This window comes from Meles meles, chromosome 1 (genome assembly GCF_922984935.1).
Source record: "Meles meles chromosome 1, mMelMel3.1 paternal haplotype, whole genome shotgun sequence".
NCBI classification, from domain to species: domain Eukaryota; kingdom Metazoa; phylum Chordata; class Mammalia; order Carnivora; family Mustelidae; genus Meles; species Meles meles.
Window position 1 is genome coordinate 145,150,157 of NC_060066.1, and position 26,627 is coordinate 145,176,783.

At 44.4% G+C, this 26,627-nt stretch overlaps 1 protein-coding gene and 1 pseudogene across 4 annotated transcripts in view; both read left to right on the plus strand.

The window, feature by feature from the left end:
* Nucleotides 1–26,627, plus strand: part of LPAR3 (lysophosphatidic acid receptor 3) — a 105,508-nt gene that overhangs the window by 50,128 nt on the left and 28,753 nt on the right. For all 4 annotated transcript variants that reach the window (XM_045989732.1, XM_045989653.1, XM_045989823.1 and 1 more), the window contains one exon: nucleotides 6,222–6,978. In XM_045989732.1, the coding sequence (XP_045845688.1) occupies nucleotides 6,222–6,978 (757 nt within the window). The remainder of the gene's footprint in view (nucleotides 1–6,221; nucleotides 6,979–26,627) is intronic.
* LOC123928307 lies at nucleotides 10,682–10,778 on the plus strand (annotated as a pseudogene).

The following is a 26,627-nucleotide window of genomic DNA, read 5'->3' on the forward strand; positions in this document are numbered from 1 at the left end:
TGAATTACTGAAAAGAAGTCAGTGAGCAGATGTGATTGCTTATGCAGGAGTGGTCTCTTCCCTGGCTGTGGACACATTAGCTGACCAAACCTCTAACTTCCATCTGGCTGGGTTTTCAGAGAGGAGAGAACTGTTCTACCTTTGCAGGCCCTCAGAGAAGAAAATATGCACAGTGCCCACTGACCTCGTTTAGGATGACCCCGCTTCATCCTAGGAGGCAGAGGGGAGTGTTCCCAAAAGCCAGCTAAAAAGCCAGCAGCACCAGGTCCTGTAAGAGGTAGCTAGAAATAAAAGCTGCTTGAGTGGTTTTCAAATGTCTTAATTTTCATAATTGTTTCCACATTATGGGCTGGCTGAACATTTTTTCAGAGAATCAAGTTTGGGAGAATCTAAATGAGAGCTTTGCTCATGAAGTTTTCATTTGGATGCCACATATAGACTTTCTAAACCATCATTTTATGAAGTCTCAAATTACTGAAGTTTGAAGTTGTGGTAATAACTCCAAAGTTTAACATCTTTTGTTTTGGGGTCACAACTAGCCAAATCCTCTAAACCTTTGGTATAAAAAAAGAAGAAGAAGAAAAGAAAGGGGAAAAAACAGTTCAGGATTTGGTGGAATTAAAGTTTAGCAACATTAATCTTGAAATTGAACGTACCGTGGGTCTACTTACCATAAAATTTGAAAACATATTTTCAGAAAAATGCCTCTTCTGTGCTTCTCAGGGCTATTCAAAGAGAACAAAGAAATCCTAGGGACACCTGAGTGCTCAGTCAGTTAAGTACCAGACTCTTGGCTCTGACTTAAGCCCTGCATCTGGCTCTGTGCTCAGTGGGGAGTCTGCTTGAGATTCCCTCTCTCTCTCTCTCTCCCTCTGCCTCTCCCCATCTTGTGTCTGTGTGTACGCTCTCTCATATGAAAAAAATCTTAACAAAAAGGCTATGAAAATCCTAAAGGCTATTTATAATGCCCCCTCCCCCTGCCACCGCCTTTTTCTTGTAGTGCAAGACAGTCTTTGAATGTGTTTTGATTGGCTCATTCTGTTTTGGTGACACTACAGTTATTATAAGTATGAATATAGTTCTTGGTCTGTCTGGTGTTTTATTTGCCCGTGGAGAGAAAGTCTGATGTTATCCATAAGCACACAAGTCAAGGAGCACGACTTCCCCAGCATAATCCAGGGTCCTCTTTTCCTGCTTGTATGACCGTCGGGAAGGGCACTTCAGTTTCCTCATCAGCAAAGTGGGTTTGATAATCATCAAACTACATCACTGTTGGGAGGATTAGATGAGACGACCAGGCACAAAGCAATCCCTCAAATACTAGCAGTTAAGAATAGTAATTATGAAGTGGAGATATTCAGTAACTAACCCAAGAGCACAGTTAAATGAAGCTGTTCACTAACTGACCTACTTAGTGGGCGATGTGTATGTAAGTCTGCAAAGATGTTTAATTGAACTTGGCATTTTAGTGGGGGAAGAGGCAGTGTAGGATGGAGATTCACTCATCCCATCCACAAATGCTCATGCTAGGGATGTGATCTTTTTTTTTTTTTTTTTAAAGATTTTATTTATTTATTTGAGAGAGAATGAGAGAGAGCCTGAGCAGGGTGAGAGGCAGAGAGAGAAGCAGACTCTACCTGCTGAGCATGATCTTAGGACTTTGGGATCATGACCTGAGCGGAAGGCAGACGCTTAACTGACTGAACCACCCAAGCACCCCTATAGATGGACGTGATCTTAAGAGGCAGGGTTCCTGCTGTACTGAGCAGAATAGTCTAGCAGTGGGGGATGGGCATAAAAACAAGAAAAAATTCATAACAAATGATAGGTGCTCTGTGAAGATAAACAGGCCTCTAGTGTTACTTTGGATAGATTGGAGAAGGTCTCTCCATGGAGGAGATGTTGAAGCTGGGATCCCAGAATCATATTTTAAGATTTGAGAGAGTTCAAGAGATGATACATTGATTATTTGTTAGAAGCTCCCTGAAGTTTTGGTAATTTCCCACTACGAAAATATGGTGATCTGTCATTAGTATATCCCGGGGACGATCAACAAGCTTGGCAGCATATGGCAGGGAAGGAAAAAAAAAAAAAAAGATCAAAAACACTAATTCACAAAACTGCCAGTTATTCATTCATTTTTGGAGCTCTGGGATGATTGCATTAGGAAATGTTTTACAGGAGAGTTGGGTAAGTGACGTCCTGATTTCATTATAGTTGTCAACACGTAAGGTTTTACAGCTACATGAAATTTTAAATAGAAAACCATTTTATTTTCATTATCACTGAAAAACTCTAAAGTGTGCTGTGCTGGTGAGAGTAGTAATAATGAACATAGTGAATCCTTGAGGCTTTTCCTTTGAACATCAATTTTGATTTTTTTGGAGCTGTATTTGTCAAAGAAAGGTTGAATACATTAAGTAGAATGCATGCTCCCAAGACAGAATTTTAAACTAGCATTTAAAAGTCTATTTATTTACTGGGGCACCTGCATGGCTTAGTTGGTTGAGCATCTGCCTTCAGGTCAGGTCATGATCTCAGGGTTCTGGGTTCAAGCTCCTCATCTGGTGTCCCTGCTCAGGGGGGAGTCTGCTTCTCCCTCTCCTTCTGCCACTCCCCCTCACCATGCTCCTGTGCTCTCTTTCTCTCAAATAAAATCTTTTTTAGAAAAAAGTACAATAACATTTAAAAAAAAAGTCTAGTTATTTATTACAGAAAATGTGGAACAGAGAAAAAACCGGAATTGTTTTAAATGATCCCTAATTCCACTTAATGAAGTACTTACACTTTTAAGATTTTTTCGTTATTTTTTCTATATTTTTAAACGATTGTCAAGAAATATGTGTATGTATATATTTTTATATTTATAAAATTTGTGTGTATATGTATACATACATATATGATTATTTATAATTAAAATAATGGCATGTGCTGCTTCTCATATTACCACAGCTTCATGGTAAATATGATTTTCGGTGGCTGTATAATATTCCGTCCTGTGGACTGTTTTTCAGTTTCCCCATATGAACTTTATTTGCTCTCATTGTGTTTCTCCTGAAAGTATGATTTGAGGCTGTGAGATAGGGAGCTGCTTGGTAGGAGTTCTGGTTAATTATGTTTTCTTCTGGGGCACCTGGGTGGCTCAGTCGGTTAAGCGTCTGCCTTCACCTCAGGTCATGATCTCGGTGTCCTGGGATAGAGCCCCACATCAGGGCTCCCCACTCGGTGGGAAGCCTGCTTCTCCCTCTCTCTCTGCCTACTGCTCCCTCTGCTTGTGCTCTCTCTCTGTCAAATAAAATCTTTTTTTAAAAATTATGGTTTTTTCTGTGTCTTCTCAACTTTGGAAGACAAAACTTCTTCTCAGTCTCAGGATGATTTTTTGTCTAAATATGTCTAAGAATGTGCCGCTTGGGTTTTGATGGGGGGGTTGAATATGAAGATAGTTATAAAATATGAAGATATTTATATCTTCATATAAAATATGAAAATATATAAAATATATATTCATATAAAATATGAATATATAAAATATGAATTATATATAATGTGAATATATATTCATATAAAATATGAAGATCAATATAAAAATCATTAAGGTTTTCTGATATCATATAATTACAAATTTCTCCAAGTTTGTGAACCAAAACTAAAATGTTAAGACCCCTTCCAAAGGAAATTAGGAAATTATAAAATTTTTTGGTAGTATCTTCATACCAACATCTTTCTGACATCTTAATTGATATTACTGATGAGTTAGTCAAGGATAACATAACTTTTAAATTAGAAATGCGTTTCTCTTAGCTATTGAGACCATCTAGCAAAATAAAATACATGAAATATTTTTTATTAGTGAAAGGACGCACCATAATTGCACCATGAAAATTTCTCTTGGGTTATTTGTCTTGAATTTCTATATACTTCCAACACTATTGAACGCTGAATTTTCTCCTTGAATATTTAAATTGAATTTCACTAGATTAGTATCTCCTGTTCAATTCTCATATGCTGCTGGTGGGATTAGAAATATGATTTGTCTTAGGGACAGTTCAACAGTCTGTATCAAAAGTCTTTAAATAAGTTTATATTCTTTACTTCAACTTGAAATGTATGGATTAATCCTAAGCAAATAATTGGCCAAGTATGTAGAGATTAATGCACAAGAAAACAGCCTTGCTTATAGAGGGTAATATTGGAGACAATTGAAATATCCAACATTTAGGGATTAGTTAGGTAAAGCATGTTATGATCATTACTGGAACATTGTGAAGCTATTAAAATTATATATCTGTATTTTTTAAAAGATTTTATTTATTTATTTGACAGAAAGAGAGAGATCACAAGTAGGCAGAGAGACAGAGAGAGAGTGGGAAGCAGGCTCCCCACTGAGCAGAGAGCCCAATGCGGGGCTCAATCCCAGGACCCTGAGATCATGACCTGAGCCAAAGGCGGAGGCTTAACCCATTGAGCCACCCAGGTGCCACATATATCTGTATTTTTAATTTGGGAAAATGACCATGATGTAGCATAGGTGTATTGGCCTACTGTATGGAATTCGTTGCTATTGGCAGTTGAACGTTGGTGAATGTCTGCCAAAGAGTAATTTTTGTTTTGTCATTAAAATCAAGTCCCCTTCCTTGTAATTGAGCCTCTAGAGCCATTTGTCTCTTGAGACCACTCCCAGTTTGCTTATTGTAAGCTTATTAAATGGTATTTTACCTTCCATTTGCTAAGGCAGAGAAGTATGTATCTAATTCATTTAAAAGTATCCTTATACCATTAAAATATAAATTAAAAAGAACACTCCCTAAGATATATTTGTATTTTGTGCTACTTCAAATTGCTCTCTGATCTGCTTATTCTGATTCTTGGATATGGTATAGGACAGCAGAATTTATGAGAATCTTCAAAGCTAGGCATTTCTATTAAGCTTTTGCTGTTAGAGCCACTTCATTCCCATCAGTGGATTGCTCAGTGCCTGGGCCTACTGGATCTCTGGTTCTCCAGTGAACAAATCACCACCTTGCTCCTTGAAAGGGAGCCCACAGGCATTGTCACGCTAAATTTCCCAGCTTTCAACTCCAGTCTCCTTCGACTGGACCCTTCATAGCTGTGGCCAGACCACTGTGAGGCAGAACGCCTGGTCTTTCCACCAAGGTAGTTGGAGAGACATCCTTAGCGCCCCTCCCAATCCTTCCTTGGCCAGAATCCCTTAGTTTTGGTGTCCAAGAGATCTTGTCCTGAGATGAGTGTCTTCTCTCTGCCTGATACCCCGGTTTGGGATCTACTTTCAGACATACGTCCCAAGGACTTGCCCTCACTTGGCAGGTATGTTCTCACGTTCTTCCATGTCTGCCCAAACTCCAGAGCTCCGTCTTGTCCCTGGAGCCAGGCTCTTCTACCACCTGCTGTGTTGAAAGCCCAGGGAAGGAACCTGACTTAAAGTGGTTGGGTTGGAAAATCCAGTAAGCACATTCACCACCGGTACAATTTGGATTAGGACAATAAGGAAAAAGTGAACAAAAAATGAAGGAGGAGTACTGAGAACACAGTCTTCAGTCCTGTGTCACATGCTCAAAAAGTGAGCCTTGTCATTATAGCTGGATACCAAAAGATGGCGGAAGGAAGCTCAGGAGTGGAATCAGAAGTGGTAGAAAATTGATCTCTTGGGGAATCCATTTGGTTATGTGAAGAGTAACTCAGCACTCAGTTATCTTGGTGACAGTGTGTGCCTGGCATTACCAACTTGCCCTTGCCTAGTGAACAGAGCCCATATATAAGGAATGAGCTGGAAGCTACCACGAGAAAGCATTAATGTGCTATGTCGTAATTATTACTGATGCAGAGTGGTATTGCAGGACTCAGAATTATTTGATCTATTGCCGATCCACAATCAGTCAGTCAGTTAGCCAGCCATTTGTCAAATACCTGTCATGAGGCAGACAGGGCAGTTGGGTCTTCGGATTAAATGGCAACCAAAAGAGACATAGACCCTCCCTCCCTGAGCTTGCACCTAGCCTGGGAAAGAGACAACAGTTACTGATGCAGGATCAATGCTGTAATAAGAGGTCAGGGGCTAGAATCCTGGAGCAAGGGACATTTATGTTGGGATCCGAAGGATTAATGGACGTTGGCCGGAACTGGGGCTTAGTGGGGGCAATTGGTGGTTTAGTGACTGAATTTGCAAAGAGTGATGTTTGTTTCTTCTTTAAATTTCTTCCTAGGATGTTCAGTCCTTCTCCACAATGAATGAGTGTTACTATGACAAGCGGATGGACTTTTTTTACAACAGGAGCAACACAGACACTGCTGATGAGTGGACAGGAACAAAGCTTGTGATCGTGTTGTGTGTCGGAACATTTTTCTGCCTGTTTATTTTTTTTTCTAATTCTCTAGTTATCGCCGCGGTGATCAAAAACAGAAAGTTTCACTTCCCCTTCTACTACCTGTTGGCTAACCTAGCCGCTGCGGATTTCTTTGCTGGAATTGCCTACGTATTCCTGATGTTTAACACCGGCCCCGTGTCAAAAACTTTGACTGTCAACCGCTGGTTTCTCCGCCAGGGGCTCCTGGACACCAGCTTGACCGCCTCTCTGACCAATCTGTTGGTGATTGCTGTGGAGAGGCACATGTCAATCATGAGGATGAGGATCCACAGCAACCTGACGAAAAAGAGGGTGACGCTGCTCATTTTGTGTATCTGGGCCATCGCCATCTTTATGGGGGCTGTCCCCACCCTGGGCTGGAATTGCCTCTGTGACATCTCTGCCTGCTCTTCCCTGGCCCCCATTTATAGCAGGAGTTACCTCATTTTCTGGACCGTGTCCAACCTTGTGGCCTTTTTCATCATGGTTGTGGTGTACCTGCGGATCTACATGTATGTCAAGAGGAAAACCAATGTTTTGTCTCCACATACGAGTGGGTCCATCAGCCGCCGGAAGACACCCATGAAGCTGATGAAGACAGTGATGACTGTCTTAGGTAAGGAGGAAGCAAGTGAGCCATTATTCCCATTCATTCAGCAAACATTTACTGATTACCTAGAGTACGCAAGGTGTTTACTAGGTAATAGCAATGTGGTAGTGAGTAAGGACAGTCATAAATCCCCAACCTACTTGGAGTTTCTACTCCAGTAGGGGAAGACAACATAAGTATTTTATAGATAAACAAAATAATTTCATAGTGCATTTTAATATACTTATAAGATAAGGAAGCTAAGCAGGTCTATGTTGCAATTCTAGCTTCAGCTAGAAGATGACTTTTGAGCAGATGTGAAGATGGTGAGGAAGCGAGCCGTGTGTGTCTGGGGAAGGTCACCAGGCAGGAGACGCAGTAAGCATAGGAGGCCGGAACAGCAAGGCGGCCCATGTGGCTGGAGTAGAGCAAGCTGGGAGAGTGGGAAGATACGAGGTCAGAGGGCTGTTGGGAGGTACTCAGATTATGTAGATCTATGTAGTTATCATAAGGACTTTTGCTTTCCCAAGTGAGAGGAGACGCCGTGGGAAGGTTTTGAACAAGGAAGTAACGTGATGGAACCTGCATTTTAATGATATTTCTTTCGCTGCCATTTTGTGAGGGGAACGGGCAAAGGCAAGAAAATTGCTAAAGAGGGTATTTCAGTACTCAGAATGGTGATAGTGACTGGGACCAGAGGGCAATTGGGAGGTAATGCCATGTGATTAGATTCTGGATGTTTTTTAAAGGTCAGGGTGATAGGATTTGCTGACGGGTAAGGTATGAAGCAAGGTGAGAGGAGGAGGGAGAGTGGGGAGTATCATTCATGGAGATGGGGAGGCTGAAGAGGTTTGTGGGGAAGATCAGGAGTTTGCTCCTGGACAAACTAGGTTTAGAATTGTATTAGACATCCAAGTGAGTTATTGAATCAGGAGTTCAAGAAATAAATCTGGATTGGAGATTCACTGAGAGTCATTAAGGGAAGAAATGGTCTTTTAAACCTCAAGACTGGATAGGCTCACCATGGTAGGGTGAATGTGGATGGAGAACATGGGGAAGAGACCGAAGAACAGACCTTGGGATGCTCTGGTGTGAGGAGGGTGGGAAGGCAAGGAACAACCCGCAAAAGAGCCCTCCCAGGAGTAGCTGGAAAACCCAGGAGAATATGGTGGCCTAGAAGCTGCGAGAAGAGAGCCATCAAGGAAAGGGAGTATCAGCAATGTTAATACTCTTTTGGGAGGTGGAGTTTAATGAGGTCATACTGGGCTTAGCTTAGCAAACAAGTAGTTTTTAGGTGACTTTGAGGAGATCAAATCTGGTATAGCCAAGAGCCTGATCAGAACAAAATGAAGAAAGGGAGGAGAGGCCTTAGGATAGAACGTTTGAACAGCTCTGAGGACTTTCGCTTTGCACAGCCAGCCCTGTCCCTGGAAGACGTATTTGGTGCAAGAAATGTTCCCTCTGTTTTATTTTCTCTCTGGTAGGCTGCCCCCAATTCCAGTCCAGTTTATAGTTAGAATTGGTGCTGCGAGGGCTCACAGGCCTTGTCTTTTGTGTCAGAGAGGCCATTTCTTAGCATGTGCGATGGCCACAGCAGTGGGGACTGTTCCCGAGAGAGGTTCTGGAGCATGTCCTGTCCAGCCCTGATGTGAAGGAATTCTTGGGCAGCAATTCATGGTCCAGGACGCAGGGACTATGTGGTGTGGGACGGGAGCCATCAGGATATCTCCAGGTCCTGAACTTGCCAGTATGGTATGGAAGTCAGCAGACACACAGCATGATGGTTAAAATGATTTCAAACTGAGAGTTTATTTTAGTTAACAGGTAGTTATATAGTCCTTACTAGGTGTCAGGCATTGTCCTATGTGTTTTTAGATGATAATCGATCCCATCCTCATGCCAATCTTGTGATGTAGGTGCTACCATTAGCCTCATTGACCAGATGAAGAAACTGAGCAGAGCAGCCTGCCCAGGGCCCTCAGTGATGCATGCATAAGGGCGCTAGTGTCCCTGGGCCATTGGCCTTTGGAACCTATGTGTTTAACACCGTATTCTGCAGCCAGTTTTGATTCCTGGCTTTTGGACTTTTACTGACTTCCTTGGTTTCCTCTTTGTCCCATCTTCTGGTTTGGCCATGTCATTCTTCATTTAGCCTCTTGACAAGAATGTAGGCTAAGAGTAAGAAAAGGAGGGGGGTGTTCACATTGATCAGTTTTTACACCCTTGACTAGGCAGGATACGGATGTTTTTGGCAAAGGTAACTAACATTCAGTACTTATTGGTATCGTCCATGAATTTGCTATTTTCCCTTCTTGACTTGCAAGCCTCATTGTTTGGCCATGTGTCTTAAAGGCCATGTGTCCAGAAGGTAATGACCTTCTTGATTAAAGAGAAAGAGTTCTTTCTCTCTCTCTCTCTCTTTTTAAAGCATTTTATGTATCATATACAGGGTGAGATAGAAAAGGTGTAATCTTAGGTGGGGAGAACAGGACTCCATAGGACAGTCTTGGTCCCGGAATGTAACTGGAGGGTTACAGAGGGGAAAATAGAAGAGCAGTGTGGTTTGGGCAGGTTTGGTTGGATAAGGGGGGGGAAAAATGGAATAAAGAGTGAAATTGCTAAGTAAGATGAGAGAAGTTGTGGTGCTGAGATGGAACAGTGTGGAGGAATTGGTTCACGGCGGGAAGACGGTTTGATGGCGAGGACCTGGGGAAGTTCCTTAGCGGTGAGACAGAGGGATCTGGTGGAAGACGAGAAGTCTGGAGACAGAGGAAGTGAAACTGAAGGGCTGGATGGTATGAGGTTTTTGGGCTTCTAGATCCTGATTTCTTTAGATTATAGAAGGTATGGTTTTAGCCTCAAATCTGTCATTTTCTGTAGGGGGGATCTGAAGTATATTATTAGCTCACCTTTTCCTGATGAAATTTCATCCTTGAGGTGGAATAGATAATCTTTAAATTCTTTCCAAGGAATAAAATCCAATGATCCTGTAATAACAGTAAGTAACCAAAGTCAACACAGAGTTCAGTATGTTGACTGTGTTTCAAAGCAGAGTCTTTTTCCATGAAAGCATCTCCAGCAGCAACTCCTCAGGGACGAGGCCCCTCAGTTGCTCACTGGGATGCATGTAAGAATTCCGTTGCCTAACACGAGTGTCTCCCAGATGATAGTATCTTTGAAAATCAGCAGTGCTGGCTCTTCCATCCTTGTAGTTACTGGTTCTAAGTATGTGTATTTGTATGAATAGCTTAATATTGATTTCTGTAATGATTATCTGATTTAATCATTTAAACCTTTTTTTGCTCACATTGATATGTATGTTGTAGAAAAGGTTAAGATGGAAGCTTCCTAAAAATATGCCTTCTTTTAAATATTAGAAAGTCATTCCGTAAATATACATTAACCGTCTCTTAAACAGCATCTAACAGGCAGAGATACATGAATTCAGGGAGCTGAATCTCAGTTCAGAGAAGGAAGCTGGGATGGACAGGTGCTGTTTTCCCTTCTTGACTTGCAAGCATCATTGTTTGGCCATGTGAGGACAGCTTCCTGGAGGGCTTGGGATGTGATCTGGAAGGATGGGTGGGATTTGAATGGGCAGAGGGGGAAGGTATTTTAAGTCAGAGAAACGGCAGAATCAAAAGTGACAGTAGAAACACCTAAACTTGGGTTGTACCACAGGGAAAGCCCGTGCAGATGCATTCGTGGTACAACAGGAAATAGCTCAGTTGTGCAGCACATAGACTAAAACTGGAACAATATAGAGATGATGAGCATGGCCCCTAGGCAAGGAAGACACGCAAATTCATCAACTGTCCGATATTTTTTTAGCCATCAAAACAAAAAAAATGAAATCTTGCCATTTGCAACGACATAGATGGAACTAGAGGGTGTTATGTTAAGTGAAATAAGTCTATCCGACAAAGACAGTTATCATATGATCTTACTCATATGTGGAATTTAAGAAACAAAACAGAGGATCATGGGAGAAGAGATGGAAATCTAAAACAAGATGACATCAGAGAGGGGGATAAACCATAGGAGACTCTTTTTTTTCTTTCTTTTTTTTTCTTTTATTAATTTAAAAAAATTTTTTATAAACGTATAATGTATTTTTATCCCCAGGGGTACAGGTCTGTGAATCGCCAGGTTTACACACTTCACAGCACTCACCATAGCACATACCCTCCCCGATGTCCATAACCCCACTCCCCCTCTCCCAACCCCCCCTCCCCCCAGCAACCCTCAGTTTGTTTTGTGAGATTAAGAGTCACTTATGGTTTGTCTCCCTCCCGATCGATCCCATCTTATTTCATTTATTCTTTTCCTACCCCCCTAACCCACCATGTTGCATCTCCACTTCCTCATATCAGGGAGATCATTTGACAGTTGTCTTTCTCTGATTGACTTATTTCACTAAGCATGATACCCTCTAGTTCCATCCACGAGAGACTCTTAATCAGAGGAAATAAACTGAAGGTTGCTGGAGGGGAGAGAGATTGGGTAAATGGTGGATAGACACTGAGGAAGACTCATGATGTAATGAGTGCTGGATATTGTATAGACTGATGAATCACTGACCTTCACCTCTGAAACAAATAGTACAATCTATGTAAGTTAATTTAACTTAAATTTTTTAAAAAAGGAAATAGCTCAGTTGTGAGCCAGGAAAGTTTAGTTGGCCATCCTCTTTGGAAGGAAAGAGGGAGACCAGATGACCTTCGTGTTTCTTTCCAGCGTTAGTGTTTTGGTTGCCCACAGAGTTTACAGAGCTGGAGGGGGGCAGACGTTTTCCTTGTTGAGGGAGGTGGTAGTAGAGATAATGGTGGCATGAATCTTGAATCTGTCTATGAGTGGAAAGGCATCTAGGCATTGTGTTCCCATTTTAGCAGCCCTGAGGCAGAGGCTTGCTCATTTCTGAGTCACGATGACATGAAAGAAGTTGCTTATTGAATGTCCCTATGGAAAAGACATTGTGGACATCTGATCCTGTTTTCTATAGGGCACCATGGCCCTGCCTAAGAGAGAGTCGTGAATTTTGAAATCCTACCTGTTAACAAGGCTAATCAGCCTTAGCAACCAAACAGGAAGCCTTCTCCATGGAAGAACTTCTATTGTCAGATAACACACCCTGTGAGCTGTGCACACGAGGATGCTCCGTTTCTGGGAAATGGACTGGATTTTCTTCTATTTTGCAGTGTCTTGAAAGGCAAAAGGAAAGAAGGCTGAGGGGATTTGTGAACCGTACTCTTGAAATCTTCCACCAAAAAAAAAAAAAAAAAACCTTCCATAAACCTTCTTGTCTCTCAGGGTGGTGCTTTTTCAAACCTCAGGTGGTGACCCACTGGCAAGTCATGAAATCTGTGAGGAGACTGTAACTGACACTTTCTACGTGTGCACAGGATTGTGATATAAAATGTATTTCTTAACATGGGTTATGGCCAAATATGTTTGAAAAGTCATGGTTTGGGGGTCAAGGTCTCCTTTCTGGCCGATAATGACTGAAATCTTTTAAATTACGAGAAGCATTATGGTTAAGGGACCTTGAAAAACTTTGTGGTAATTGAAACAAAGAGCTAGATGTTTCTCTTGTCCATTCTCCCTCCCACCCCTGCACTTAGATCAGTGCTAAAGCCCTCCTTGCTTTCTCTCAGTGGAGAAACAGTCCTGGGAGTGCTCACACTGGAAGGAAATGGGTGAAAATCAAGTCCATCACGAACCTTGCTAGAGTACTAATAATGAGCATACATGATATTTCTGTAGCACTTTTTCAGTGTTTTAATATGTGTTCCCATTCTGTCTCGGAAATCCTGCAAGGTAAGTGGGAAAGGTATTATTATTCTTTCCTGCTGCTCCCTTAGATGGGCCCTGCACTCAGCTGTAATTGCTTATCATTTTTGTGTTTGGCGTCTCTAAGCCTCGCACATGGTGGAGCACCTTCCCCATTGTTCTGTCTGGGAAACTTCCATTGGTGGAGCATCTTCCCCACAGTTCTGTCTGGGAAACTTCCATTCATCTCGTAAGACTCAGCTCAAGGGCCTATCTCCTGTGACTCTTTCCTTGCCCTACCTGGTAGATCTGCTTACAGCATCCTTTGGTCCTCCCATCTCTTTTGTTCATACTTCATCCCCTTAATGGTTACCTGCCTTCATCTTGAACTGGAGTGTGCGTGCTTTGAAGTCAGAGATGGTCCCTTGTTTCTCTCTCTTTGCATGTCTATCATAGAGCACTCTGTCTGGAACATATGTGTTGAGATTATAATAGAATGACTGAATGAATGAGGAAATGGTGGTTTAGGGAAGTTAAGTGGCTTTTTGAAAGCTGGAACTGAAAGTAGAAACCGGGTTTCCTCACATCCAGCCTGGCCTTTGGCAGGATCTGGCTGTGACAGGCCTGTGAGGTGGATGGTGACCAGGGAATGGGTGTGTCTCCCATTTTATAGTGTGGGAAACTGAGGCCTTAGAAGGGTGAGTGGTAGTGCTGTCTTGGGAAGAGGAAAACAAATGAACATTTTTTTGAGGGCCTACCAGTAGGAAGTCTGCAAGTTACATGTTACGCAGATCTGTTCTGTGGAAAAGGAAGTTTGGGTGGACTTAAGCGTCTTTCCCACAGACCCACAGTAGCAAAAATAACTACAGTATCTACTCTGTGCTATACATAGTTCTGAGCACCTGGCATGTTCATTTAATCTCCATGACAGGTCTTTAAGGCAAGTTCTGTTATTATTGCCAGATGAGGAAACTGAGGCCCGGAGAGGTTCATTGTCTTGCCTAAGATTAGTAGCCAAGCTGAGCTCTGAGTCCAAGCAGATTGGCTCCAGGACCCCACACTTCAAAGTTAATGAGCAGCTTCACCTAAGTGGTAAGGATAGAACAACAGCAACCCTAGTAATGAGGTTTATAACTTGTATCTCCCTCGATTTCTAGTTATTTCTGTGAAGTCACTTGGACTCTCAACATTGCGTTTGCCATTGGTTTGTGCTGAAGATTTTTGCCGTATGGTGGTGACCGTTGTGAAGACACCTCTTCGGCAATGACAGCTGCGCACTCCTGAAACTTTATGCAAGATGTAGACAGAGGGAGCAGGTGCTTGGGAAGAGGGAGGGAACCAGATTTCAGTCCTGGCTTTGCCGCTTCCAGGTTGTGTGACCCTGAGCGATTTACCCGACATTCTGTGACTTAGTTTCTTACACGTGGGGTTAATATCAGTTCCTCTGGCATGGCAAGCTTTTGAGGACGCAATGAGAGAATACGCATTGCAAGAACCTAGTGTAGTGCCTGGCACATAGTATGTGCTAAGTAAACATGGCTACTCTTCTGAGGCCTTAGTTTGACTCTGAAGAGCCTGGCCCTGCCTTTGGGCAGAGTGCCCTTTTATTCCCAGTGATGTTACAGGTCCTGTGGAGAGGGAGGCCTGGAGCCTACCGTTGGTACCCTCACAACGGCCGGTTTTGTAATGTGGACAGATGGTTGGGAGGAAGTTGCCTGGGTGGGCCGCCTGACCTCTAGTGACAGCACCCATTCAGTTCCGGAGAACCAGGCCGACCTGAACACATGGGCACCACGGAACTAAAAAGCTCCACGTTTGCCTGACTAGACCCGGTACACACCAACCCCAGCCCTGAAATGCTGTTACTGATTCCTGTCTCTGACAGATGATCTTTGCATTTATAATTCATTTCACTTTTGCAACATTTATGAATAAAACATTATATAAGCGAGACCCTCACCACTAAGTGTTGGCTTACTAAGAATCCCGTAATACAGCATCATCTTGTGTGTCGTCTAGAAGACATTCTTCCTAAGAAACGGTCCTGTCTCGCTAATGAATCCCACCAGGATGCCTTGTTAGTCGAGTGCGGTTACCACCTTTCCCAGGGTTGGGAAGTTGGCTCTGTCTGAAAACAGCTGAGAATGGAACCTAGGCCTTTTCATATTATGTATGGGTTTCCTCAATGAGGTGTCCTTTTTCCAGTTAAAAAAAAGTGGACACACACACATACACATACACAAACACACACACAGAGAAACCAGGAGTCGAGAAATGCTAAGAGAGTGCCAGGAAAGCCCATGTTTGTTTTCAGCGTTGGGAGTCTCGGAGTAGCGTCTGCAGGGCAGGAGCCTACCTTCAGTGTTTGCTGCCTTGCATGCCTGAGTTATCACATACAGGCTTCAGAAAAAAAGTGAAAGCTTTGCCTTAAGAAATGCTGAAACGATCAGGTCGTTAGTTGGCACGGAGGAGCTCTCTTGTTGCTGGGCAGTCCGATCAGGCCGAGAATGTCTAATTGTTTTCAGAGTTAAACCATCCAGGCACCAGGACTTACTCCACTGAGTCCAGGGCTGTTCAGACTTCTGTTCCGAAACAGCTTATCCAAGGAGCACCTTTGCTGCAGAGCCGTTCTGTGTGTGCTTCTTGGCATCGCCACGGGCGCCTTCCAGCAAGGACGCACTGGCTTGCAGGGTGAGCTGAGAGTGCTCGCGTGGCCCGCCTGTGTTGTGGCCTCCCACACTACCCTTTGACATGCGCCCTCTGTCCTCAGGGGGACGTGGTGATGGAGAAGACCTCACCGTCTGATGTTACAAGGAGGTCAGGTTCAAGGTCAACCCCACCCTTGTCTGTCCCTCCATCCCACCTTTTCTAGTTGCCGTCGCTTCTTCACAGCTTGCCCACCCAGACGTGTTTGGAAATCTGGGCCTCCCTGCTGTCTCTGCCTAGGTGGCTGTTTGCGTCTATCCACCTCGGTTCTTTTCTCCCCCTTCCGCTTCACTCCTTCACATGCCTCCCTCTGCAGTCAGATCTAAGGTCGTTTTTCCAACTCATCATTCTCAGTTCCCATTTGATCCCTGCCGTACCTTCTTTCCTCCATTTCTTACACACAGCCCTTCCGTTCTGTCACACTAAACACGACCCAGCTTCTTCTATCCCCCAGCACCCTTCCTCCTTCAGAAGAGTTTTTCTGGCTGTTTTTCTTTTTAAAGAAACCTGAAACCTTCTTCAGCTGGAGCGAACAATTATTGGCTATTTCCCAAGTGTGAGGTACAGAAACACTTCTCAAATTCTACCTTTGTGTTTTCCTCCAACTTTTTGAAGAATAATTGACAAACATGGCTGGGTATATTTAAAGTATCTGACAGGATGATGTGATTTACATATATGTTGTGGAATAATTACTAAGATCGAGATAATTGCCAAGATAATTACCAAGATACATTAATCTGACCTTCCCTCCCCGCTCTACCCTGCCTGCCTCCCTTCCTTCCTTCCTTCCCCCTCCCTGCCTGCCTCCTTCCTTCCTTCCCCACCTCCTTCTTTCCTTCCCCCTCCCCCTTCCTTACTCCCTTCCTTCCTTCTTTCCCCACCTCCTTCCTTCCTTCCTCCCATCCCCCTTTCCTTCTTTCCTTCCTTTTTTGCAGTCAGAATGCTTAAGATCTATTCTCAGCGGATTTCAAGTACACAATCCTGTATTATTAACTGTGGTCATTGTGCTGTACCTTAGGTCCTCAGAACTTACAGTTCTTATAACTAAATATTTGTACCTTTTGGCCTACACCCCTCCATTCCCTTTCCCCTGGCCACCATCATTCTATTCTCTGTTTCTATAAAATTGGCTTTTTTCCTTCTCTTTTCCCCCCTCTTTTTTCCCCCTCGCGATTCCACATATAAGTGATACCATACAGTGTTTGTCTTACTCTGTCTCACTTATTTCACTTAGCAGAGATGTCCCATTACCCAACTACGTCCAGTCCTCCTGCCAGCACCCAGCCAGCCTCCTAGAAGGGTCAGATTTCCAGAACTCAGTAAAGCCTTCTCTTAGGGCCTCAATTTCTGGCAAGGGGGAATGTGGCTATTGTCTGTTACCCAGGTGTCACACCACTGGGCTCATACATGGCATAGCATGGTATGTGCTGACCCAAGTCCGTGCTAACATTGTTTGTATTTTTAGACTTTCAGCTGGGGACTGCTGCACTGTGTGTAGCTAAAGCAAACAGATTGGGTGGGAATTGGGAGTAAAGTTGTTTTCTGCAATCATGCCTGGTCAGACCTAGGAATCAACGTAGAAGCTGGGATAGAGGGCAGATGAACCAGAAGTATGGGCTGGGGGTCACCATTGGTGAGCAGCCTTCACCCCACTCTGACAGTGTCCCCCTACTCCAGCCACCCACTCTCCCTCACAGCCAGATTGTTGGTATAACTGCAGCATGTGGGAAGGAAGGATCCAGTTACCTCTAAGAATCAGTATCTTTTGAGAGGTTTGTCCAAGTTCACCTTGTAAGTCATTGCTGGTGTTGAGGCCAGAGCTTTGGATTTCCAAGTTCCTGCTTCTTCTAATGGGTCTCTCTTCTTGCTCTGGTAAAATATGCCTGTCCTTGGATGGCCAAGTGACCATGATATATACCAAGAGTTGTTTGTTTTTGTCAAGTCAGAGAGTTCACAGCCCAACCCTGAGCCTGTTTTATCCTTTCAGTTTTCTGAATATGGAGAGATTTCTGGCTTTTATATTTTTCTCATCATAAACATGTATTGGGTACCTCTGCCCTAAAGGTGCTATGAATCTGGGCTTGCTGTGATGTTTTATGGTTGTCAGGAGGCGACCAATCTTCATGAATCAATCGTTGGGTCATGTGGGAGGTAGATTACACAAAAGCAGGTCTGCTCTGTTGGTTTTTTGTATGTAAGATTTAAAGGGAGCCCTGCTTATAGGCTGGTCGGGGAAAATAAGAAGGTTACCAAAAAAAAAAAAAAAAAGGAGGATAACTGAAGGAACAAATAAATATATAGAAGGGCCAAGTGAGGGTGCCCAGGCAGAAAACGCTGTGCGTTTGAATGGTCTGCGGAGGCTTCCTTGAGAGGCATACTAAGGCTGATCTTAGTATAACAGGTAGAGAAGAGAGGGCAAAGCCTTGCAGACAGGTGGAATGGCAGGATGGAAGACAGGCATACAGAGAGCCAGGGAGACCATACTTGGGCCGAGAGTGGGAAGGGGAACAGGATAGACTGATTTCTGGAATAATGGGTTTGCAGAGTAATGACAGTCTGGTTTGAGAAGCATACTAGAATCCCAAGATAGCGTGGACTTCATGGTCAAATGTCTACAGAGGCTGGGCAGATGACACGGGTGCCTGGGTTGGCCTTGGACTTATAAGGCAACAGGGTAGGATGATACCTGTCGCTGCCTGCACAGATTCAACTTTTGTTCAAAGACTCTGTAGGTCTGGGACCACAGCTCAATGCCTCATCTGGCAATGGAGAGCCCTGTGGGGTCTGGAGAACACTGATGGGTTGAGAGGAAGGTAGGAGTTGCTAAATGCAGAATTTTAGAATGATAGGGGATGGTTGAAGAAGGAGAGATCATTTAGGAGATGGCTGGAATTGGCCCAAGGCTCTGTGGGCACTAGGGAGTCCAGATGCCACAGAGAAGGCAGAGCTGGCCCCTTCCAGAGCAGGAAGGTAGAGCTGTCAGCACAGGCCAAGCCTGCATGGGCCAGGAGGAGCAGCCAGGGACGCCCAGCAGGGGAGTGGAAGAAGAGCAGGCCAGTGGAGCACAAGCTTGCAGAAATCTAGCAAGAGGCAGAGATCGAATAAGCAGAAGGCCAAGGGCAGAGAAGCTTGGAAGCAGGAAGCAGAGACCCATCCTGGAAACTAAGATTCAAGGGCAGGAATTCATCCTGGAAACTAAAATTTCTTAAAGCCTCTGAGCTTTGCCCCTTCTCAACCCATAGCTGACCTTATCTTCCTCGCTTGCTTCTAACCAAGAAGATAGAAATCTAATGTGAATGTTCCTATTGCCGTTCCCTCTACCGTCTTAGCTAATCCACAAAGGCCTCATATTTACCTTCTAGCTTTCTATGAGAGCCCATTACTTCCAGCCTTCCCAGGAGCCTATTCTCGTTATTCTTGCTCTGCTGTGTATTTGGCCTTAAAATATATAGCCTCTGACCCTACATCCCCTTTCTAACTCCTGTTCTGTCTCTCTTTTTCATTTCTTACCCTATTTTCTTAGTACCCCAAACCATAGTAAGCTAGCTCTGCCCCTATTATAAGATTGTGCTGATGAAGCCCCCATTGCCCTCCTAACTGCCCGCTCCGGTGATCTGACGTGAGCTCTCTGTTGCCCAGCTGCCTGCTTCATGCCACCCTCTGATGCTTTCTTCCCCCTTTAGTTCCTTCTCTGTCTCTTGTCCAGTCCCTGCCATCTCTGGGCATCTGGAAATGACCTTTGTTCCTGTCCTCTGTGGCTGCCCATGTTCTCTTAAGATGACCTTCCTCTTAAGGCTTGGACAAATGCCTCTCTGTGAATGCTACTCAAAGACCTATCTCCATCCTTGACCTCTCTTCCGAGATCCAGAGATCTATTTCCAGCTGTGGGTGGCGCACACACAGTCAGATACCCCAAGGTCCGGCAGACTTCCTACATACCGCCAGCCGAGCCCCATCCTAAAGAACACAAGGAACTCTGTCTCATCTTTTCTGGGCCCTTCTTGCATTCTAGGTAAAGTCCAAATTATTGAGTGAGCTGGAATTAGGAGGCCATTTTCACAGTTCTGGTCCCAACCTTCTTCTCTAAACATCCCGCCTTCCACACAGCCCAGGCTTCTAGGGTGCTGAGCTTCTCCCCATTTCTGCTGTTGTGCGGGCTGTGGGTCTGCGTAATGCTCCTCTTGGGTAATCCTTTTTTTTTTTCTTTTTTAGTTTTTTTTTTATTATTATTCTGTGTAAAAAAATTTTTTAAAGTAATCTCTACAGTCAACATGGGGCTTGAACCCATGACCCTGGGATCAAGCATTGCATGCTTTACCAACTGAGCCAGCCAGGTGCCCGTCTGAGTATTCTCAGTATGACAACTCTCTAATTATCTTTTAAGATCCTTCTCTGTAATAGTTTCTGACTCTCCTGAAGTTAATTATCCAGAGCTTCTATAGCATACTATTTATATGTATAAAAGTATTTATTTACCCCATTTTATTATAATTTATTTGCTAAGTGCCTGTATCTCTTACTAGACTGAGCTTGTCAAGGACAGCACTGTGTCTGTCTTCATTTCTGCAGTGCCTGGCACACAGTAGTTACTCAACAAACGTTCACTGTTTATATAATGATCTAACAAACATATTAACCGGATGGGTCCTGGGACAGGCACTGGGCAGCTGCCCCAATCTCCGTCCTTGGCTTGGTCATAATCACAGGGAAGGTCCTATGGCTGTTTGGGATCCTTCTTACCCTGTGATGTCATAACATGATTTGCTCTCTGGAATGCCACCCCCGATGTCCTGATCTTGCCAATGGTCTTTTTGAGCTGGGGAGAGTTTGAAGTGGATAAACCTTAAGTGAGTGACTCTAAGGTGTATGGGATCAGAGGGAATGGGATCAGAGGCGGAGAAATCACCAGAGAATACAAGGCTATTGTGTCTTTAATTCCCTCCTTCGAGCATGAGCTGATTACTTGGGAGGCTGTTATACAGAGCTACAGACCGCACTGGCTACACACTTCATGGGCCCCATATAAGAAAGGCAGGGAAAAAAAGTGCGGCCAAAGGTATTAAGATCTAAAACTCCTTCCTTTCTTCCGGACATCTCTGCTTACATTCATCCCCTGTTGTCCCGCCAAACATCGCTTACCAACCCTAAGTTCAAAGATAAACATACTGCGGATTTCAAGATGGAGACCGCAGATCTTGAAGTGGAGCTCAGGGTGCTGGTGAGCGTGGGCCATGTGTGACCGTGCGGACCCCAAGCCCAGGAGACTGGCCTGGCCACTGAGTATAACCTCCCGGCCTTAACTAGCCCGCAAGCACATGCAGAGACTCCACTCTCATTGAATTTATCCTCCCCCAGGATTGCAAGGGCCAACTGTGTATGTTGTCTCACGATCCATCTCCTCCATTGTCAGAAGTATTGTCTTAGAAGCTTCCTTGTCTTCTTCAGGGAAGGCTCCTTATCACCAGTCCTGAGCACAGATGGGGGTACATGGGGCCTGTGCGGCTGAGCCCTGTATCTGTTCTCAGTCTTCCTAGCTGGGCCCAAGACAAATCTTGTCAGTGCTCTATCCAGAACAGTCCCCCTCATGACTGGGCTCACCAAAAAACACCACAACTGGGCCTCATATGAAAGGGCAGAACTTTTTGCATGACTTAAACTGTTCCTCCTTGGAATATCACCATTATCCTTCCCAGGATGCGTTCCAAGCTCCTGGGACTCCCTGGAATTAGGCCTGATGTTCCCTTGAAGGCTCTGGGCTCTGGAGGAGTTACACCGAGTTTGCTTAGATTGAGAAAACTGTAGCAAAGTTCCCTGGATCAACATGGCCACTTGGATGTCTGCTTTCACACCAGGTACACACAGCAGACTTGTGAAGCCCTCTGAGTAGAGTTCCGCGCTGTCCACAGTGGCTGAGGCTCATCCTCGGGATCCCGTGTTGGCCTCGCAGACGCAAGTGGTTGTGGGCTCTGCAGCTTAGAAGCTGAAACTCTGTCCCTTCAGTAGCATGGGATGGACCCTCAGAAGGACAAAGAAGTGGTCCTTCAAGAGGTTTGTGCTCATTCATGGGTTACTACTAGATTCTCTTCCGTTTACTCTGACTTGGAAGGGAAATATTGTTCCTTTGCTCTAGGCAGCTTGCATTTTAGAGTGTCATGAGCCTTGAGAGTCTTTAGGCTTCCTGATTCTTCTTTCCTGGCCTCTGTATAATAAGGGATCACGTAGAGTCTTCTGACAGGGAGAGTCTCTTTATATGTGGTCAGAGAGGGACAAAGCCTAGATTCTGAAACTGTCATTTGGGGTGAGGGGCAGTGCTACACTGGGGATCCTGCAGGGGCAGTCTGGAAGTTCTTAAGTTGAGGGCTTTCTGGAATTCCTTTAAGTTTAGGAAGGGCAGGTAACATAGGAGAGTTCACTGGGTCATTGGGCTCAGTTGGGCTCCTCAGCCTGAAGACTCTCAGTGATTGTGGGGTAGAGGGGCTGTAACTTTTGGGATCTACGCAGAAAGATGGGGCTCTCTGCTCTGAGGAGTTCTCTGGAACTTGGCTCTGCAGCCCCTCTGAAGCACCTTGGGCTAGCCTCTGGGGACCTCAAGAGGCTTTAGGGTCTCAGGAGAAAGCAGCCATCTTGGATCATTCGGAGGCTGGTGTGACCAGGTACCAGACATTCAGAGAACACAGCTGAGCCAGGGGCAGCCTTGGACAATAGAAAAGAGGGTATATTAGGGTCTGAGGGTTCTGTAAGAACATCATTCACTTACAGTCCCTTGAAGATATATTGGAATATATTAATGCATGTTCTGTCGTTATCAGTCAGAGGACAGGAGGCTGAGACAACCCATTATCCACTGAATAGGAAAGGCTTGATGCAAAGCTCATAGCACTTAAGTCTCCATTGGAGATGAAGGTCTCTAGCAGCCCCGGGGTCCTCTTGAGTTTTCTAGAGAGCTCTCTAGGCATTCACTTGGCATGGGAAATAGACGGACATCTGGAGACCTGAGGGGACATTTGGCCCCCTGGGTGGAGCTTCTCCTATACCTCCAGACCAGGTGATGACAGAAAGGGGTACAGGTGGGAGCTGCCACATTTGGATGGAACGCATTGGTTCCCTTCAGGCTGCCACTGTCCACACTCTGTGGCAGGTATAAGGTAGAGGTGGCTGCGAGGGTGGGGCTAGGGCTGTGGGATGGTGCTGTGGAGCAGGGAGCTGGCTGGATGTGGGCAGGCTCACAGAGGCCCGTGCCTGCTGTGTAAGGCAGTGCTGAGGGAGCATTGCACACAGATGAGGGGAAAGTGGCTGGTCCTCGAGGCCAGCACAGTAGCACAAGCCCTGGAATAGTACCAAAAGCTAGCAAGGAAGGCTGGGGACAATAGATACCACTTCCACCAACCACCAGGTGCAGAAAGCTACCTCAAAATCAGTAGCTGGACGTCGGGGAAGCTTGACTGCAGGTAAGGGGAACCTGGTCATTGACCTGAGCCAAGCTGGGCATGAGGGTGGGTGGAGGCCTCTCCCTGAGAGACGGGCAGGAGTCAGGGAGAGGCCCAGTCTCAGCAGACCTGGTACCAGTCAGGTTACCATGGAGACCTAATTAGCAGGACTAGAGTACAAAGCAGAGACCGGGAATGTGGCTGAACTGAGGCTTCAGGCTCTTCGGAGTCTTCCTGATTGGAGGTGGGCTCTGACTGGCAGCCAGTGCTCGGCTGTGAGGGCTGCAGGAAGAGTGCCCAGACAGTTGGTTCCAGAAGTGAGGCTTCAGGCGATGGGATGGGCCATCGTATCAGGATCACACACGGACAAGCTCTCCTTCCCCTAAGGCACACACACTACCACTTTCCACTTCAGCGGTCTGCTGGTAGAGCCCTGACCTGCACGTTTTGAAGAAACTACCCAGTCCCATGCAGAAACACTTCACAGGAAAAAGAGTTACTGTGATGGCAGTGAGAAAACAGGAAACATAGACCCAAAAGGCATTAAAAGGACAGCTGCCTCAGGAAGGGGACACATGCCATGCACGAAGGGAGCGGCAAAAGGATGAACCCAGCTTCAGAGCTTTGAGTTTGGATGACAGAAAGAACAACAACAAAAAAATGCTTTGTAAATGGAAGTTCAATGAAATAGACCCAAAGTAGAATCTCTGATATTCTTAGAGAACATACAATATCGTATTTTTAAAACATGTGGAAAATACCCCCTAACCCCAGCCTCTAGGAGAATAAAAGTCCCTCAGAAGTTCCAGGTAGCACACCGAAGCTGCATCATCTGCTCTGAGGCGACCCTCTGTTCAGTACATTTCTTCTCTCCTGCCTATGTATCATCAAGAGACCTAACAAATTTTTGTCATTGTCTTGTTCTTTTAGTTATCAGGAGCGAACTATTTTGTTAGGTTGAAATTAGCCAGTTTGCATTTGTATCAGGTCTCATTTGCTCTGACACAAACAGTCCCTTCGTGGGTAATGAAAACAATTTAATGGTGTGGTCTGAAGGAGAGAACAGTATCACTCAAGCTATTAACACCAGGGGACTTCTCGCTGACCTCTTACAATGACCTGCAAACTGTGCTTCCAATATTATTGCCCTCCTGAGGAAGGAGGGAATGAAATCTTGCCCAGAATGTTTCAGAGAGCTCTTCATGTGAGAAAGTCATGAAAGAAAGAAGGAAGGAAGGAAGATGGGTAGTTAGGAGGAAGGGGGTAGGGGCCAAGACAGAGAAGTAGCTACAAGGAGAGGGGAGGCAGGACTTCTAACATTAACCTGATGACAAGGTTGACTAGTTCGAGCAGCATGTCTTCAATATCAGGGCTGGAATTGGGCACAGGAAGCTGTTGGAGTAGTATCTTGAAAATAAAAATTGTGTGGGGTTCATATTGTATTTTGAGATTCTCTAATAGATCCGGAACTTTCAAAGAATTGTAAATTAGGTGTAGCTTTTCCAACCTTAATTCTCTGTGCTAGGTGGCCCTCTTTGGGGCAAGGACCGCTGCATCTTATTTGCATAGCGCACTGCACATAGTAGGACTCAAGCAATAAGCAAAGGTGTCTTCAAGAAGACAGTCTTTTATTGCTATGAAACATCTCTGGATGACACTCCCAAGGAAGAGAGAATAATTATTATTATTTAAAAAATAATATCTAGGAGCAATGTAATCAGTAGTTATGTAGTTGAAACATCTTTAAAATGCCTCTCTTTTTTAAATATTTTATTTATTTGACAGAGAGAAATCACAACTAGGCAGAGAGGCAGGCAGAGAGAGAGGAGGAAGCAGGCTCCCCGCAGAGCAGAGAGCCCGATGTGGAGCTCGATCCCAGGACCCTGGGATCATGACCTGAGCCGAAGGCAGAGGCTTTAACCCACTGAGCCACCCAGGCGCCCCAAAATGCCTTTTTTTTTTAAAACAGGAAAATTTAACTTGGAATCCTTTTTGATGATCTTTGAGATCAGTGAACCTACTATCTTGAATTTGTTTATTCTATTACTAGACCCAGGCTGGTGCCTGGGAATTGACAGAATGGTGTGATGTTGAGATAAAACTTGATTGCCAGTGGCTGAGGGCTTTGGAACCCACCCACCTTCTTTAGAAGTGAGCTCTCTTACTTGAAGTCTTGGCAAAAGCAGTAACCTTTCCGATCATGACTGTGTGGGACTAGTAGAACACATCATCCTGCCCTCTTGTTTGTATATAACGGTAGCATTGCCATAACAAGCAAACCTTTACAAACTTTCCAGTGGATGAAGTATCCCTTTCCTCAGTTTAGTGGAATGACCGCCCCTGCTTTTTTCTAAAAGTTGTATTTTCCCTCCAAGTAAAAGCATGTTTGTTTTGGCAAAGGCCACGTTTTCTTTTCATCTTTTTAAAAATCTTGACGATTTATTCTGAAGAGGTTTTCCTAAGCTCTTACAGTTTGGGGTGCATAAAAGCATTATCTGAACATAATTAGAGGGATTAATTGGCCGTGGACCAACACAATTGCAGGATAAGAAGCTACAGTTTTTTCACTGCATTTCACTGCATTCATTTCATTTTATGGTTCTAAGGGTGCCTGGTCCTGCTCCTGACTGTGCCTGGTATCTTCCATCTGGGAGGGACCATGCTCCTCAAGGCCTATTCCTCTACCTTCTCTCTGGGTAACAACTGAAGTGGAACGATGGTTTAAAGTCGGCCTTGGATTCTAATTCTGCTGTCTGAGGGAGAAGCTTCATTTATCTCCACCCGTTTCCTCACCTGTAAAACACAACACAAATCCCTCTGAGTGTATTCTAAGGAGCAAATGAAATTTAATGCTAACAAGAAGTTTCAACAATAGTGTGATAATATACATAATGGCTTCTTGAAATGACTTAGTACTTTCAGAATGTTTTCAGACCTCACCCTGTGAGTTTGCTTTAGCTGCCCAATAACCCCAAGCAGCAGACAGGACAGAAATTCCTAGCCTCATCTTATGGCTCAGGAGTAAATAAAGCCTAGAGAGTGAAAAAACCCATGAATCTGGACATCGAGGTTAGAGCTCTGAAGGTAAATAATTTTATAAATATGCAAGTGCTTTGGCTCCAGATTTTAAATATATTTGAAGCCGTAATTATTTTTGTTATTATGAATGTAGTCCTTGCTGGTTGCCAACATTTATATTACGGAAGCTTATGATTTAGAAAGTGGAAGTCACCCTTGGTCCTCTCTTCAGAAAGATCAGAACCACTATTAACAGTTTGATGTGTTGTCTTGTAGACCCTTTCCTTGCAAATAACGTGTGTGTGTGTGTGTGTGTGTGTGTGTGTGTGCGTGTACTCCTCACACACACATAATAATGATTTTTGCATAGAAATGTGTTGTTGGGATGCCTGGGTGTCTCAGTCCATACTCTCACAAACAGTGTGGTGTCTCCTTCTGCTTTCTGTCAACACCGGGTTTTTATAACTCACATACCTTTATGTGAAGCATTTCTGCTTTAGCACAAAACGTTGGAGAGGGTGGAGCTCTGCATGTGTCAGCCCTCGTCAGCAAACCATGCACAGAAAGCATAGAGGAGTAAATGAAAGCTGACAGGGAGATGAGCATCTGTTAGGCGAGAAATTGAGCTATATGCCTTCCATTCCTATTTATTCATTCAAATAGCGTCGCCGAGGGCTGTTATGGGCCAGGCCCTGTTTAGGTTCCGGGAATTGAGTGATGAACAAGATGAAGCTCTTGCCTTCGTGAGCTTAT